General features: G+C 41.8%; 1 protein-coding gene across 28 annotated transcripts in view; it reads right to left on the bottom strand.

The window, feature by feature from the left end:
- The window catches only part of PTPRD (protein tyrosine phosphatase receptor type D), a 1,185,728-nt gene that overhangs the window by 295,968 nt on the left and 870,992 nt on the right, over positions 1–18,768 (bottom strand). For all 28 annotated transcript variants that reach the window (XM_081176033.1, XM_081176022.1, XM_081176026.1 and 25 more), the window contains one exon: positions 13,671–13,836. In XM_081176033.1, the coding sequence (XP_081032159.1) occupies positions 13,671–13,755 (85 nt within the window). In that variant the 5' untranslated portion in view covers positions 13,756–13,836. The remainder of the gene's footprint in view (positions 1–13,670; positions 13,837–18,768) is intronic.

The following is an 18,768-nucleotide window of genomic DNA, read 5'->3' on the forward strand; positions in this document are numbered from 1 at the left end:
ACTACATAAGACTAGGATAGCCATTTCCTGGAAATATATAGAATACTGCAGTTGGCAGCAGTGTCCAGGCAGAAATCGTAAAAGAATGTCTGGGAAAATCTGGACACATGGCAGCCCGTGTTGGCAGTGCCGTTTTTGCCAATATTCCGTAAAAATGGCTCAAAACCGGCATTTTTGCCAAAACAGCTCAAACAACTTTGAGCAGAGCTAAAAGAAGCTCAGCAACTTTTCTGTCAGGATTTTCACTGTTTGAAACGTGGCAACCCTACATAAGACCATACTGAGCACATGCCCTAAGGAAGCCAGACTATCCTCCACCAGGGCCAGTGCTTTTTCAGTGACGGCTCCGACCTGGTGGAATGCTCTGTCCCACGAGACTAGGGCCCTGCAGGACTTAATCTCGTTCCACAGGGCCTGTAAGACAGAGATATTCCACCTGGCCTTCAATTTGAATTAGCCTGAACCTCTATTCCCTTTTCCCTTTCCTCTTCTATGAAGAAACCCTTTCTGGGACCCCACATTTAAATTCTTCCCTGGTTACCTTGCTGGCCCAAGTTGGACCAACTTGGCCAGTTAGCCCTGGTGATCATTTGATGTCTACTGACTGGGTCCCCCCCCCCCCCAAAAAAAATGACCCCTGAATTTTTGAATTTTATTGATATTGATGCTGCATTTTATATTGTATTTTATGCTGTTTTTAAGTTGCAGTTTAATCAATGTTTTATATATGCTGCTAGCCACCCTGAGCCCGGTTTTTAAATCAGGAAGGGCGGTGTATAAATAAAATTATATTATTATTATTATGCCTACTGCACTGTGCAGCTACAAAATAAATATTCATGTTAGTTGCAGCATTGGTAAAGGTGTCTAGTGTTGCAATCATATGCACACACAAGTCAGAGTAAGTCCTGTTGAATTCAGTGTATTTTTCTTCTGCACAGATATTCATGGATGTGTTGAACTTGTGAGAAGTCTACCATTATATGACAGGGTTTTTTCTGACATCGACACTTCTGTAGACTCTATAATCAATCTCATGCAAATAATTAAGCTACATATTTTAAATTCACTTTGAAATGCAGGATAAAGCACAGAATGGAAAGCCCCGGTTAGAAATACTCGCCGTCATTTCAGTGATTGAGTCACTGCCTCAGGAACGATAAGCATAACATAACATTAGAGAAGTGAAAAAGTAACTTCAATTGGGTATTTTTGTGTAATAGGCTTTTTCCACTTCTGTCTCAGAAAACTTTTTGAAAACTGATAATATAAGTGCCTTACGAGACACATTTTAATGTCAAATTTAGCAAGTGCAGTGTAAAATTACTGTCACAATACTACATAGCAATTTTCGTAAAATCAACTCAAAAAGAATTCCTAGGGCTGTATTGTAACGTGCGACTGAAATAACTTTTTTAAAGGGTGAAAGCAAATATAATAACTCTGGTTTTTGCAAGGGGGGGAATGCAGACAACACTCCATTTTCAAACTTATTTCCAACTGAGACTACATGAAACAGCACTGCAAACAGGTACATTTGACATCGAGTGTGAAAGAGCACCACACACACACAAATGAAGACAGATAGCATCGAAAAATAACCGTCTTCATTATTCCACATGAAAAAGCTCCACACTAAAAGGTTAGTAGAGCCCTATTCACACTCATATTGAAGAACCTCCACAAGTACAGCTGGCTGCCTCTCCTAGAGAGTGAAGGGGAAGCCAGATGAGTTTTGCTGTGAAACACAAGTCTTGTTTCTCCACTGTATTGTGAGGCTCCATTGACATTTATGCAAGGTTAAAAACTGACTAAGTAATGAAATCTATCAAGGAAAGCCAAAAAGATATTTTTTTTTAAAAAAAAAAAGGCTTTCAGAAAATAAAAACAGAGCTCTACGGTCATGCTACGCTTGTGTGAGTTGGTGGGAATATTCAAAAGGAAATAAAATATTTCCTCTAGAATAAAATCAAAAGGTTTATCACAGCCATCACTGATTCCCCCCCCCCCAGACTGAATTTCATTATTTATTTATTTATTTCATAAAATTCATGTATTGATTGTAGAGAAAAGACCATTATGGGAGCTGATAATATATATATATATATATATATATATATATATATATATATATATATCCAATTCCTTGTGACTAGCTGTCTTTAAAAGCTCTTCAGTGACACTGAACATTAGCATGCTCATTACACAGCAAAACGAATCAAGCCAGGAAAACAGGACGATTATCCAAGAAGATATAAAAATGTAGAGTAATCCATGTGTTTTGAGCATATGCTGTTTTGTTCTTTGGTTCCCTTTCCATTCACTATGGCAAGGGCCGTGACATTCGGGCTGTATGGATATACGTACTACCATGCAAATAAAATTTAAATCCTTAAAATGGAACATACAGGACCAGATTCAAGAACTCAATTCTCTTCGCAGAAGCCAGGGCAACAGGCTTCTCTGCTCCTTCCCCAAATATCCTTAAAAGTTAAAGGGACTCCTGACCATTAGGTCCAGTTGTGACCAACTCTGGAGTTGCGGCGCTCATCTCGCTTTATGAGGTTTGGAACAATCCTCATAACAGCCTACGGGGTGGGGTGGGGTTTGTTCCTTCAGACAAACATAACTGCTTGAGGTGAACAAAGATCTCCTTAGCACTATGTTGAATTCCACCACACAGTTGAATAACTGCTCATCACTCGATGAGCAGAAAACTGCAAGAGGCACTTGGTGGCATGAAACTGATATGGGTGTAAGATGATATGGGTGTAAGAGGTAGATGGAAAAATGAATAAGGGAGCACCATCCATGTGCATATCTTTATTGTATTATATTTTGCCTTTCGTCTAGTGATGGTCTTCCAGGAAGGATGGCTTGCATGGGGTTCCCACACAGTTTTCTATCCGGGCACGGAACAAACCCAGATTCTGTAGAGTTGTTCTACAGTAGACGTGTCCAACCGGTCAACCGCGATCTACAAGTAGATTGCTGGGGTGATCCTGGTACATCTGGCAAGTAATGTAACCGCCCCCGCTTCCGGCTTTAGAGCTGTGTGCAATTGCCAGCGCTGTACTCTCATGTGAGCGATTTTTTACACCCCCCTCTAAAAAAGCTCAACAACTCTAGGAAATCCCTCCTAAAAAAGCTCAACAAGTTTATGACCCCCCCCCCAAAAAAACTGCACGCTCCTCCTCCCTCCAATGACAATGGGTAGATCACTGCCAATTTGTTTATATACTGGGAGTAGATCACATTCTCTTGTGAATTGGGTGCCCCTGCTCTCTAGCATATCTAAACACCACGCCTATTAAAGTCCCAATAGAGGGACATCACTTGGCTGTGAGTTCTGAAGGCCTTTTCCTCCTGGCCATCACTGAAAGGGCCCTGGCCCTGGTGGAGGATGGTCTGACTTCCTTAGGGCCAGTATACCTGAAGGAGCGTCTCCACCCCCATCGTTCTGCCCGGACACTGAGGTCCAGCGCCGAGGGCCTTCTGGCGGTTCCCTCATTGCGAGAAGCGAAGCTACAGGGAACCAGGCAGAGGGCCTTTTCGGTGGTGGCGCCCGCCCTGTGGAATGCCCTCCCATCGGATGTCAAGGTGATGGACAACTACCTGACATTCAGAAAACATCTTAAGGCGGCCCTATTCAGGGAAGCTTTTAATGTATGATATTTTAGTGTTTTTTGGTTTCTGTGGAAGCCGCCCAGAGTGGCTGGGGAGGCCCAGCCAGATGGGCGGGGTACAAATAATAAATTATTATTATTATTATTATTATTAGGGCCTGGGACCTCTAAACTATGGTTATTCATGGACCTTAAGGTCCTCTGCGGGGCATACCAGGAGAGGTGGCCCCATAAATACGAGGGCCCTAAGCCACAAAGGGCTTTAAAGGTCAAAACCAGCACCTGGTGCCACAATGTTTTGCAGTGCCACAATGTTTTGCGGTCCAAAGAAGAACTGGCAAAGTAATATCTGTTTTGCTCTCTTCCAAACAGTGCACATTTAGTATTATCAAAGGACTACTTTTCCAGAATATTATATGGTTAGTGCTAAGCTGGGGAACAATTCATCCAGAAAGTGACAAGCATACACCAGAATATTTACACATTATACCTAATTGAAAAATAAAAACACTATTGCAGCTGCCTTGTGCATGTGTGGGACAGGGAGGGAGGGGGGTGAAGCTTGTGCTGCTATCCAATTCCAGTTTTTTCATGCTGTCAGTGGAGAAATGTGTACACAACGGCACAAGCTTTCCTTCCATTCTAATGAACTAAAAGCTTTTACCAGAAATGACCATGTCAAGCATTATCCAGGACCCAAAACAGAATGCATGAGTTATGTGCATGGCCAGAGATAGATCCTGTTTTGGGACAAATATGCTAAATGCGTCCATGCTCCAACACTAAATCAGAAGATTATAGCCATGAAAATAATTATGGTCCACTGGTTCACTGAAGCACAGACATTTCCAAGAGCTGCATCCCCATGGCTCCTTCCTAACATGATAAACCATAGCTCATCATTATATCTGTCTGTAGCAAGAGTCTATACAAACTTGAGCATTCCTAGATAGCTAAATCACTAAATCACCCATTTCATGCCCTGTTATCTTGGCAGTCAGAAGAAGAAAAATCAGTGTTTCAAAGTGCAGCAGCGATCAAACTATATTTGTTTACATTTCAAAGGGAACACACCTCCTGATAAAAAGTGCTTCTGTCAGTGGGGTTTTGCAGCGATTAACCCTTAAGATTAGTATGAACAGGAATGGACTAGAGAGGACAAGACTCATTTCTGCTTCTTCAAGGAAGCAATTGAGTGAAATGCTGTAGAACGGGGCCTTCTCTGCAGTGGCTCCCAGTCTGTGGAATGCTCTCCCCAGGGAAGTTTGCTTGGCGCCTTCATTACACGCCTTTAGGTGGCAGGCAATATGTTCCTTTTTAACCAGGCCTTTGGTTGATGTGTTTGACATCTTTTAAAAGTGTCTAGCATCTCTAGAAGGACCATATTCTCTCATACAAACAAGCCCAGGCTTTGAGATCTTTTGGGGTAGCCCTTCTTTCAGCCCCATCACCCTCACTGGTGTGTTTGGTGGGGACATTGGAGAGGGCATTCTTGGTGGCTGCTCATAGAACTCGAAACTCCCTTTCAAATATCCTGGGCCTAAGCTGTAAAAGGCACTAGAGGTCATAATCAGCACTTTGAATTGTGCCTGGAAACAGACCAGTAGTGATTGGAGCTGTTCCTTATAAGCTCCAGTCAGCAGTCTGGCTGCAGCTCCCTGGGCCAGTTGACGTTTCTGAGAACTTTTCCGCTGCAGCCCCACATAGAGCATGTCAGAGGAATCCCAAGGCACGTGGCCAAATCAGACATCTTCAGGACATACCGCAGACTTCTTCATTTCCATTACAACCGTAGCTTCAAGAAGCACACACCATCCTGAATGTGATAGCATGAGGACTGCCAAATGTATGAAATGAGCCAGTGGTGAATTATGAACAGATGGCACAGAAACTCCATTCCAGAGTTAAAAACAAAAAAAGCCTGACAATTAATTCTCTGTGGGAACAAAGGGATTAGAACTCCTCTAATAATATTATTAGAATGAAGAAACTTATTAGCTTTATGAACTTTTTTCATAGGCGAAACTTCCACAGAAAGTAAGACAGGAATTGACTGTCTTCTTACAATCCTATATCCCCCTTGCAGTGATAGAGCTATTTAGGAATGTACAAGGAAATCCATCTTTATCACTTATCAGGTTTTTGTATTGAAACAGAAGAGGAAAGGAGAGCTTGTGCAGACAACAGTTCTCATTATGAACACAACTGTCACTTTTGGTCAAAAGCCAACTTTGACCAAAACTTCATAAAATGGCTTAACCTTTGAAAAAGCTTCAACAATGGCAACTGTTCCATCCAAAAAAAATTAGGAAGAACCAGGAACAATGATGAGTTGTCTTAGGGAGTCTTGTGAGTTTGAATATCTTTTTGATTTTATTTAAACTAATGAAAGATAATATTGGAATACGTGAATCTGCGGAGCCACCTTTGTACGTTTCCATCTAACAGCAAAAATCTAGTATCGTATTATATTGCCCTCTCACCAGATTATTGTTTTGCACTGAAAGAAGAGAGCTCAGGGGAATGTTTAATTACAAGCAAAAGGGAAATGGCAATCTATACTCATTGTGCTATTATCTAATCGTCCTTCAGTGGCAATCCTCAAAACGCTCTGCTGGAAAACCTCATTCATTCCCCAAAATGAATTTGCCACTACAACACACAGAGCAACAGGTCTCATGTGTTTCAAACTGAGATGCCTTTGTAATCAGTCACAACACACTCTGCTCTTTCTCCTGAAGTTCTTAAGTGCAATAAAATGTAAAAAAAAAAATAGAACTAGGGTCATTTCTCAGAAATATTGTAAGCCATTCAGTCATCCCTATATACCAGACTCCTTGACTACATCAGCCCAGCAGGGAAGCACTGTTGCTAGCTACAGTTTTAGCAGCATTTATTAATCTTACAAATGCTCAATAGGGAAATGCAGGGATTCAGTTCCCCCAATAAATAAATACTGCTTTGCAGCCATGCTACCCTTTTGCTTTTATATAACATTTTGGTACAGCTAAGCTACCATTTTATTAACTAACTTTAACAATCAGGAATGGTAAGCACTACAGTCAGTAGAAGGAAAGAATGGAAGGTTTAAAAGTAAGACTGAGAAATGTGAAGCTTGACTGGCAGGGGAAGCCTACTTGGAACTTGCAAAAATGACTGGGAGGATAAGAGGAAGCTCAAATCAGAAAGTATGTAAAGAATGGATAATATTTAAAGAGTATCTAAAACAATACTGTAAAAATGTAAATCTCCTGACAGGTTTAGATTGAATCTTGATTATTAAGTGAAACTATAAATGGGGAAAAAAATGAAAATCAAAAAATCGATATGTAACAGATATAGGTTAAGAATATGTAGAAAGCACAATGAGGTGAATCGGAAGTCCAAAATGTGTGTTATGTTAGTAGAAGTGTTGTTAGTTATTGTTTAGTTGTCACTAAGATATTGTTTTTTGTTTGTTCGTGTTGCTTTATGTGAAATGTCTTGTAATAAAATAATAATAAAAAAGAAGGAGAAATAAGATGCCTAATCATTACTGTCACTTTCTCGCAGACCACCCATTCCTCTGTAACTCACTGTCATTCAGTTCCTTTAAAAACAAACAAACAAAAAGTGTTGAAAATTTGTAAGCGTTCTTTTAAAGTTTTGGTTTAATATTGAACAACCTACAGGAGGGGATCATTGAGAGTGGGTTAGGAAATGCCAAGAACACAGTGGCCTGCCTGTTACCAGTCTCTGCTTTGGATGCGTGTCTTCTCCAGATGCTTTGGCCTAAAAAAGGAAGATGTGTACTCACAAGTAGGTGTGCTTAGGAGTTCACCTGAACTGACAAATGATTCAGGGTGTAGACAGGTCTTTAGCATATGCACCGCCGGGGTGCAAAGATCTGCCCTGCGCCCCCAAATTTAGTTTAGCCGACTGCAAATCAACTTTTATTGTTGACCTTTTTGGGGGTTGTGCTTTTTTGGGAGGGAAAATCGCTCACCTGTAACAACAACACAGCGGGGGGAAACTGCTTTTGTTTCCTGACTCATTGGGAATATTAGAAGCTACGAGTAACAGAGCAACAGAGGGCAGGGACTTCCACTCTATTGCTTTTCACTGCCGCCAATCAAGAGGAACCAGTATACTGTAGGTATACATTTGGCTCACCCCTTGCACCCCCAGGTAAAGACGGCCCTGCAGGTAAGCCTTGCCCCCAGGGTCCTCAACCTTATGACACACATACCTCAGCCCCCAACTGTTCCAGTACTGTGCAGAGGAGGTTGAAAACAAGAGGAATGCTCTTCGTGGGTTTTGCTTTATCATGATGCCTGATTGTAAAAAGGAGTCAACTTCTGCTTAAGTACAGCTGAGTAGGAGCTTCCTCTTGACCTTACCTTTGCAACACAGGCAATGGGAACTCAGGCAATGGACTAAGCATGAAAACCTTGGGGGTTAGGCCTTGAATGTATTCTTAACCGTTTACATATCAAGGCTATCTGATTTCATTTAAGTAGGCAGGTATTCCATCACTACCCCTTTTTCCTATGGTGGGGATTTGGATCCTCCTAACAGAGGGTCCATGTTGTGCTCGGCCCTGAAACACTTCCCTAACCAGGTTGCGGGCGGGGCTTGCCCTGCTCCAAGCCGGTGGTGCCACAGTTATGCCAATGGCCTTTAGCCAATCAGCAGCATGGCAAGGTTGAGGGTTGGGGGTATCTATTTGGCAGCACGACATAGGGACCTCCTTTTGCTTCACGCTGCCGAACACCTGCCACCCACCCATTAATTAGGTCGTGTTTGGCCTTGCTTTGGACTTCAGTTTTGGAATGGGGGCCAGGCAGGAATTTTTCCCAATGTGGCAGATTGGCTGTGGCCACTTGGTTTTTGCCTACCTCTTAGCAATCGTCACAACTTTGTAAGGTTTGGCGGTTAGGCATTGGTTTAGGGGAATGTGGGGAGGGGAGGTGCAGCCATCACCTGCCCCTCCAATGAATAGGGTATTTGGTTAAAGGAATCCGGGGGTCTGGATCTCCTCCGAAGCCCAGAGAGGGGCTAGGGCCATGTCAGGACCCCCGGGACCCTAGGGGTGAGCACCAGTCAATATACACTGATGGAGATCCCCCTGCTGGTTGTTTACCCTTCCAGGCTTCTTGCAGGGTGGAGCAGGAGCCAGATATAGTTTGATACCAATGCCTAAACCAATACCAGTCACATTTGTGTATTTTAATAAAGTTGTGGCCAAAATTTGCCCACTGGCATTTAAACTAAATTCTGTCTCCACTGTGTCTTTATTTCCATGGGGGGATGGGTTTTGAGGCTCAAAGCACAAGCAGCTCCCTCTGCTTTCCTTCCAAATACAGTGGTACCTTCGGTTAAGTACTTAATTTGTTCCGGAGGTCTGTACTTAACCTGAAACTGTTCTTAACCTGAAGAACCACTTTAGCTAATGGGGGCTCCTGCTGCCGCCGCGCCTCTGGAGCATGATTTCTGTTCTCATCCTGAAGCAAAGTTCTTAACCTGAAGCACTATTTCTGGGTTAGCGGAGTCTGTAACCTAAAGCGTATGTAACCTGAAGCGTATGTAACCTCAGGTACCACTGTAAATGGTGGGAAAGTTAAAAATCAAAAGCTATGTCTGGCAACTTATCTCTTCTTAGGATAGAGCTAAAATTTTGCAGTTTGTTAACTTCTTTCTCTGGTATATCTGATGTAAATCTTGTGCACATTGCAGGCAACTGGACACCAGAAAACATGGGTGCCTACTTCTTTGTAGAATAGCAACACAAAGAGAAGGCAATTTTCAGTGCAGAATCGACAAGATATTGATTCCTTGATTTCCCCCCTGTCCACAACTTTTATTTTGCTACAACTCCTCTCCCACAACTGCTTTTATACCTGTCGGGTTTCTATGTGTTTTCATAAGTAAACGTGGCTCTGAAACTCTGGGATGGAGAAATTGAAAAGGTTTAAATGCCCTTTTCCTGACTGCTTCCTCTGCTTCCCTTTGCAATGCAAAGAGCAGGAGGTTAAGGGTTACACTCCATGGGATATGTACCTCGTCTTTCAAGCACCTAATTAAATTTGCCCCATCTTTACATTAATGGGACACAAAGGTGCTTAACTCTGGCTGGAATGCGAACATGTTTTGTAGATCGTATTCAAAAGGAAGAGCAGGGAAGGAAGTGAGGAGTGCAGAGAAAGTGGGTGGCCCAGACTGGTCTTCTCACAATCCCCTGGTGTCACCACTGAGAGAAGGAAGAAGCCTGCAATTAAAAAAACCCGCAGGCTTCCTTCCCTGGACTGAATCAGGGGAGGGAGAAGTCTTTCTCCCCTTCGCATCCCCCCAAAGCCATGTCAATGGAGGGGGACACACAAAGCATTGATGGCATTCCAGGTGAAGGAAGCCTGCCTTTCAAAATAGAAACTTGCTTGTCACAGCATCAGGGGAGTGGGTGGAAAAAGATCTACCCTTCATTCTGCTTTCCCTAGCAGTGACAGCATTGAGTGGGACTGGGGAGGGGGGTAGTTGGTGAACTGTGAAGTGCAGAGGGTTTTGAGGGGTGAGCTGCAAGTGAAGAAGGAGGGAGTTTGGGGCAAAGCATAAAGGGAAGGGATTGGCGGGTAGGCAGGTTTGTGAGCAACAGGAGCAGAAGCAGCAGCCCATAGGGGTGTGTGTGTGTGTGTGTGTGTGTGTGTGTGTGTGTGTGTGTTAAAGGACCCCTGGACAGTTAAGTCCAGTCAAAGGCGACTATGGGGTTGCGGCGCTCATCTTGCTTTCAGGCCGAGGGAGCCGGCATTTGTCCACAGACAGCTTTCTAGGTCATGTGGCCAGCAGGACTAAACTTCTTCTGGCGCAACGGAACACCATGACGGAAACCAGAGTGCACGGAAACACCGTTTACCCTTCTGCCGCAGTGGTAGCTATTTATCTACTTGCACTGCTGTGCTTTCGAACTGCTAGGTTGGCAGGAGGTGGAACAGAGCAACAGGAGCCCACCCCGTCGTGGGGATTCAAACCGTCAACCTTCTGATCAGCAAGCGCAAGAGGCTCAGTATTACACACAGAAACACAAAGGGACATATATAACTAATGTATAAAGGTAAAGGGTAAAGGGACCTCTGACCATTAGGTCCAGTTGTGGCGCTCAACTCACTTTATTGGCCTAGGGAGCTGGCATACAGCTTCCGGGTCATGTGGCCAGTGTGACTAAGCTGCTTCTGGCAAACCAGAGAAGCGCATGGAAACGCCGTTTACCTTCCCTCTGGAGCGGTACCTATTTATCTACTTGCACTTCGTGCTTTCGAACTGCTAGGTTGGCAGGAGTAACTAATGTATACTATGCACTTAAAAGACATTTCCATTCCACCTTTCTTCATAAAAAATAATAATACCACAATTTAACATCTGACTTAACACCTAAGTTACCAGCACTTAACCCTAAATCATAATGCACCAACAGATTAAAAATATTATAAAAACAACCACCCAGAAACAAAAATGCTTCCCCCCCTCTTTTTTTAAGGAAAGTGTATACTATCTTTCAGAAGGCTCCTAAAGAAGTGGAAGGTGAGACTGCCTCCTTCAGAAGGGAGTTTCAAAGCATAGGCAGAGTCATGAATAAAGCATTCTCCCTGATCCCAATCGAGAAAGGCAAATGGGGACAACCAGCAGGGCCTATGAATGTTGTCTCAGTCATTGGGCAGACTCGAACAGGAGATACCCCAATCTTAAACCAGCGAGGGCTTCTGCCTTGTGTAGAACACATCACCTGTATATGTATACAGTGGTACCTCATTAGGCCCCATTAGCTAAAGTGGTGCTTCAGGTTACAAACAATTTCAGGTTAAGAACGGACCTCCGGAATGAATTAAGTACTTAACCCGAGGTACCACTGTATGTTTATTTCTGTATGAGACAAGTATGCAGATGACTGGAGGCAATGGGAGGGATTCTGCAAAATTCAACTCCCATAATGCACTTTGGATACTCTGGGTCTATAAAATGTAACATTAGCATGGGAAGATGATAACTTTCCCCACAGAGCATTTAATGATATTTCTGCCAGCAAGAAATTTCAGAGAAACATTTTCCAGTGGGAAATACTTAATTGGAAACTAACCAACCAGACCTACTTATTATCCTTAAGTCGGCAGTTTCACGAACTACTCCAAAGAAGCAAATGTGTTAAGAGAAACAAAAGCCTCTTGTCAAAACCCACAGTGCTTAATAGCTGATTGCCAAATTTTATTTTGTTTTGAGCAATAAGGAACAGAATGCTGAAAACAACGATTTGCAAAGCAAGGAAATCTGAAAGCACTTTATTACAAAATTGCCTGTTTAAAAAGTAAATCTGCTAGCAATTCTCAGGAAAATATTTTTTTCTGTGTTCAAATGCTTAACAAAGGAAAAAGAAACAAACTGTTGAAATAGTTGTTCTTTTGTTCATTTCCAAAAGCTACTGGGAAGGTTTAAACTTTGTTTCACTTTTAAAAAAAACAACAACAAAAAACCTGTGATCTTTGCAAAGTTTTATCTGACTTGTGACAATTTTTTCTCCAGTTCTATCATCATGATCATTGTACAACTGGTAAAACTTCAGGATATATATTTTTAATCTATTGTCCTTTAAGAACAATTTCCACATTTTAAAAAAGTGACTCTCTTAAAATGCCTAATTGAAAAAAGATTGGGCTATATCCCAGTTCATTATTTATTGGCTGAAGTGTTAAAATGTCCTTGGCTTCACCTTATGCACAAACATCCCAGCTGGTCATTTAACTATCTGGAAGAGGTCCAAAATTCACCACTGTCATTAATTTACAAATGTGTGTTTTCAGTGTTTGCTTTCTAAATTTCATTCACTCTAAACCTAACTTCAGACTATTCTGTACACATGATTGAAAATGGAAAACCACGAGGAACAGCCACCAGAATCTGCAGTTTAGTACACTCATTGATAAATTAACTTGAATCAAAGTGTGACAGTAAGAGCACACTATATACCAAACTTCTTTCTTGACGAAGATATTCAAATAACAATTATCCACGCTGAACCCAAGAGACAAGTAAGTAGTATCAATGCTTGCTAACGATACCTACATTGTAATGTAATATTTTAGCACTCAGGTTGTTTACTTCTTAAAGTGATTCCCCTGGGTGCTTACAAAGCCCCTCCAAATTAAAGATTCCCTCATAATCAGCTCAAAGAAGTTACCAGTGGGAAATGCTGCAAGTTCAAGTGATGTCACCAGAATACAGACAAACCTGCCTCAACTAGTTCACACAAGAGGGGTTTTCCCTCCTTGTTCAATGTGGAAAGCCAGAAGACAGCTGGGACAAAGAACACGTGTAAACAAGGCAAACCTAATGATTTCCTAATTAAGAAGAAGATATTATCTTCTCATTAATTGGCAAGCTAATTGACCAAAACTCTACAGTACCACAATATGCGTCCTGGACTTAGAACCTAGGTGCCTGCAGTACACCAAAGTCTCCACACTCTAAAGCCCAGCCTCAAAGTTGACAGTTCTGCTTGGTTTATTCAAATACTGTACTCCACGACAGCTGTTGGACATAATACATTACAACAGCTGCTGTGACAGACACAAAGGACCTGGAATTTTAATTGGCCTCAACATTGCATTGTTTGTCTTTTCAGAGCTTGAAAAGAAAATATCCAAGGAACTGGGGGGAAAAATACCTAGTAAGACTAAGTGATGTTTGCCTTCTGGCAAGCAAGGTTAGGTTTTGTTTTGGCTACACAATTTTGCTCGCATTGTCTCTTTGAAATGACTGATCACAAGCAAACAGAGAGCAGTAGGAACCCTCCAATGCTCAAGAAAAGGGGTATTAACGGCAGGAAAAAATAGTAGGGAAGTCAGTAAATAATCCCTTTCAAACACTGGCTGAGAGCCAAGGTGGATCCCACAGTGTCTCAAGACTGAGTCAAAAGCAAGATTATTCACAAGCCCCCAGAATGTGCCGACCATAAACAGAACTCTTCATTACGGCCAATATTTTATTTGCAAGGGTGAAAAAAGTAGACGCGGGAGAGCTTACTTTCAGCATCAGCACAGAGCAGGAAGCAGAGGAGCAGTACTACTGGCCTGGCTACATGCATCCTCCGACAGCTTGGCACCAGCATACTTTGGCGGCTTCGATCACTGGCTTAGAAGCCACTGCGAGTCTCTCCAATCTGAAATTCCAGATGAAGAATTTTCAAAGCCTGAGAGGAACAAGAAAGAGAGAGAGAAATATTTAGAATGTTTTTGCTCCTTCCTTTCCAAATACATAAACAATGCACACTTTTAATGAGCAAGATCAAAGCATAGGATTCCAGTCTTGAAGGCTGGGATTAGCCTGGTAAAATAACCCGAGAGCAGCACATTTTAACAGCCACTATGTTCTTTTCCAAGGCACCTTGTAACCCAGGTTGTGATCAACAGTTCCTATGTGCTGCAGAGAGTCTCCTTTCCTTAGCCCCACATCACGAAAATGAGCTGTCATTCCTAATGATGTCCTACTTTAATACTTCAGCTGGAATAAGCCATACAGATACTCTAAAGAAGGGTTTAGAAGGATTCAACCTCCAGGACAAAAGCCTGCTAACAAACAACATATTGGAAGCTGATTTCCTTGCATCAGGTAAGAATGACAGAGCTAAATCTGCTTCTGTTCCTAATGCGCTATATGCAAGGCTAGGATATTGGTATTTGTGGATTAATCCAACCAAGTCTTATCTGGTGTGGCATCTTGAAAATCTGTCCACACAGAACTGTTATTGTTTCCTCTCTGATTTATCACTAAACGCGAATTATATAATTCATGGATAAATTATGAATAAAGATTACATATTCCTGTTCAGTCGGTTTAATTTTGTATCTTGTATAAGAACTAATGAATAATACAGCATGAACATCTGCCTTTAAGAAGAAATCAATTTGACTCTACTTTATTCACTCCAACCAAGCTATGTCAGAAACATAACACACACAAAACGCATCGCCTCCAACAGGAAATTCTAGAGATATCCAAAAATAGATCTATGCCACTAACATAACTCTACAATTTAATTGTGGTTTTCTAAGCAGAGGTAAGATATATGCTTTGGCAGGTCTGAAACAAGCACAATAGAAAGAAAATACTATTTATATCATAATGCAAGAATTGCTTGCATGAAGGAAAGATTAAGATGAAAAAGGGGAGAGAAAATAATACTAATTATTATTCTACTAGAAAGGATTTCTACAGATCCGTGGGTGGTATGAAGAGCCTGTTTTAGATCACAGAATAATATTAAAAATCTACTTGAGATAAGAAAAAGAGAAGCAGACACTAGAACTCAGCTTTAATAAAGCTCATGGAAAACCAACTCTTGATTTGATTGCTGCTATCACAAAACACAAACCTAACACAAAACACAAAACCCTCAGAAACCCTCAACGTGCTGAAAGCACCAGCTCTCTGCTTTCACCGCTACCATCTTTGTGCCAGCATTTCAAATGACAGCAAAGTCCATGAGACATCAGTCCTGTCGGACTCAATTTGTGTCTGTGCAAGCGTGTCAGAGCCAACTGCTGCAATAATGACTCCCATACTATCACAGAAGATGGGAAAGTGTATCAAATGCATTTTCAAAGACGAGGTGATTTTGGCTTTTGCATCTACCCATCTGAAGGAGTAATGACAAAGGATCGAACTATTTCCAGATACTGATGGCCTTGTGGAGGGTGGGCGGGAGAGGTGGATCTGAACATTGGCAGCGCACAAGTTTTCTAACAGTGCCTTTAGAGAAGGCACATATAAATTAATGAGCAAATAAATGGTTCAGGGGAGTAATGAAGAAGAAAATTGTGAGCTGCATCAAAGACCTTTTCAACTAAGTTATTACTTTAATGTAGCGCTGGGGGAGGGGGGGAGATTTTTCTCCTGCGGTTCAAATGTGCAATGAAGCTTTTGGTAGCAACTGAACAGACCATAATACAACTTTTAAAAAGGGGTGTATTCTATACAGCCATCTGGCAGTTTTCACTCTCTTGTTTCCCAACTATTTATTTATTTATCTTGGTCTTAAAGATTTTCTAGAGATAACCTTGCCTTCTCATATTTTGAAATGCCAATTAGTGAGACCATTTCACCCCTCCCTTTTCAGGAGTTATGGTCACATCCTTTTTTCTTTTTTTCTTTTTTTTTGAAGTTCCTATCAGGTTTTTCTGGGAGGATAAAATGAGGAAGGATACATACCCCTTCCTAGCTCACGTAAGACATATTTGCTTATGTGTTGCTTGATTGGATCAGAAACAGGGCCGGATTTAGGTTTGATGAGGCCTTGAGCTACTGAAGGTAATGGGGCCCTTTATACGTCTAGCTGTCCTTTGTCAACAACTAATTGTCACTTTTTTGTTGTTGAATATATGCTATATGGTAATTTATGGACCTAATAGGTATCTAAAGTCATTTGCACATGCAGAATGTAGGCACCCTATATATAGAAATGAGCAAACCAGTGATATTTTAGGGAGCAGGCTAGCAGGACTTACTTACATCATTACTTACATCATAGGAGCAAGCCTACACAACACAAAACCCTGTTGCTGTATGTAGGTTTTATTTTATTTGCTTTTTCTCTTATATTTTGGAAATATACATCCAGGTATTTTTTCTCTTTAATTTTTTTGGGCCCCCAAGAGTGTGGGGCTCTAAGCTATAGCTTGCTTAGCTAATATGTAATTCTGGCACTGGTCAGAAAGCACATTCTTCATCATGGCTGACAATCCTGGCAGTCATACATACCCCTTTGGAATCTTAAGACAATGCAATGGATTACATGCTCTGCCCAAGGTATGATAGAGAACAGCAACAACTGACAAAAGATGGACATAATACAGTACAAGGACAGGAAGAAACATCATGGACAGAAAAATAGCCACACACAAGAAAAACAAAGAGAGAGTCTGAAGGCTTTGCCTGTAGTAGGACTTTAAATTATTTGGGGTGTTAATGTGAATGGAAGTTGTTAAAATTGCAGCTGCAACATAAGGGTTTGTTATTCTGGCTGGTATGTACCGGTAATTGGAATTTGTAAGTTTTTTGAATGCAGAGTTAAAGTAAATTATCAAATCATCAGTTCTAGCGCGTAGGGGATCAACAAAAGAATACAATTTGGCATCTGAACAATTGGCATTATTAGTTGTGTTATAATTTGGTATTGACAATGAGGCATTTATTGGGTTACTGTAACTGAAAACTAATAAAAATGATTACACACAGGAATCTTAAGACAATACTATGGGCCTTCAGGGTGATGGTCACTTCCTTTCTTCCTGCAATATACTTAAGAGATGCTTCTGAAATTCTATTAAGCCAAATTAGTTTACCGATTTTGGAGTCTGTTAATAAATCTTGTTTTAATAAATAAATAATAAATATTTTTATTATTCTAAATTCTGCTCACAACACAGAGCATGTGGTTTGTTGCGGCTTTTAGTTCCTTCAGTTGATTTGCTTTGTTTTGCCCCACATAAGCGATAGCAAACCTCAGCCCCAGGGGCCAGATTCTGCCCTCCAGTCCTCCCTGTCTGGCCCTCATAATTCTCTCCAGGCCACTCCCATTCCACAGACCATTTCCCAAGGCTACCCCTTTCCAGGCCTGCTTGGCAACTTCCTTAAGTATTTTCTTTAAAAACTAACAATTTTTATTGTGGTTTTTTTTAATTAATACAAATACAATAACCATTAAACATCTGATCAACACATGAAGCACTCTGAACAGGACCCCAGAAGAAGTATCATGTTTTTCTTCAAGGCACACACATTTTTTTCCAGATCTGAAGAACCCCGGGACCAGATGGTTTTAGCAGGGAATTCTGTACAACCTTTACAGAGGAAGTCGCACCTTGGTTGGTGAAGGTGCACAATGCTATTCTGGGAGGTGTAAAAATCCTTAGTTATGGAGGGAATTGCAGTTGGTGGGAACTGTATGGGCACTACCAGTCCTACCCCCAGTGGGCCACTGTAGATAAAATAGCTAACCCCTTTCTTCATGCTACTATGTTGGTTTGGTGGCAATGGTGCAATGTATTACCAGCGGGCAAGTTTTCCCTTCCTTGCTCATCCAAACTCCCACAACAATGACAAAGATCTTCAGTATTGTGGATGAGAGTCCAACGGTGTTTTCTGGGTGAACCATCTCATCGAGAAAGGGCACCCTATTTCAAAAGGCTACTCTTTGTGAGAAATTGGGGCTTGTGAAATACAACTGGTTCCATCTAGCGCAAGGCCTATTGTTCCTAAAAGGCTTAGCATCTGTTCCTCCAATCAAGCAAACATTTTTAAGGAGTGATCTCCCAGTCCGACAAGTTGCTACGTGAATAATTCATGGGCTCTTCAGAGACCCTGTGGGTCAGAGGCGTAGTGTTGAGAAGCACATGTTTCTGGGGAGCATGGCTCCCTCCGCCCTCCCCAAACCAGTCCTGTACTGCTTTGTGAGCACTCGGAGAGGGAGGTTTGAGGGACGCAGTGGCCAGGCACTCTTTGACCCCAATCTCACCTTTCCTGGTGAGGCTGGTATCGAGAGGTGCAAGGCTACCACATCCCACACCAGCCTAAATGAGGAGCCTTTACAAGGCTCAGATCTGGGGAGGGTGGCGCAAGGAGAGTGCAACAACCATGCCTCTCGGGCTCCATCAAATATTAGAAATTATCCAAGTTAAACTGGAATTCAGGACAGAACACAAGACAGAGTTAACCCATGGAACAGGAAAGAAAGGGGGATACAGAACACTCATGCTTGAAAATGTATAATTACATGTCAAGGACAAAGTGCAATCTCATTTGAGATGCATCCACACACACACACACACACACCCCGCGCACCCTCTTGTGTTACGTAAGATTTCTAGTTTCAACGTGTTGCTCCAAAAACACTTATTGCGCCTCTCAATATTTTCAGAAAGATTGTGAATGGGAATCTATGTCACAAAATGTCACGTAGAAAAGAAGGTGATGCATTTTGTAGCTATAAACACCCTGCTCTGCTCACCTCTCCATGCAGACGTAAGTGATTAACAATAGCAAAGTCTTTGGCACTGTGCCCCGAGTGGCTCTCATTATCGTTCACATCACACAACCCGGAGCCCTTTCCTGATCCTTTCCTTTG

The sequence above is a fragment of the Podarcis bocagei genome, assembly GCF_964188305.1.
Source record: "Podarcis bocagei genome assembly, chromosome: 17".
Lineage (NCBI taxonomy): Eukaryota > Metazoa > Chordata > Lepidosauria > Squamata > Lacertidae > Podarcis > Podarcis bocagei.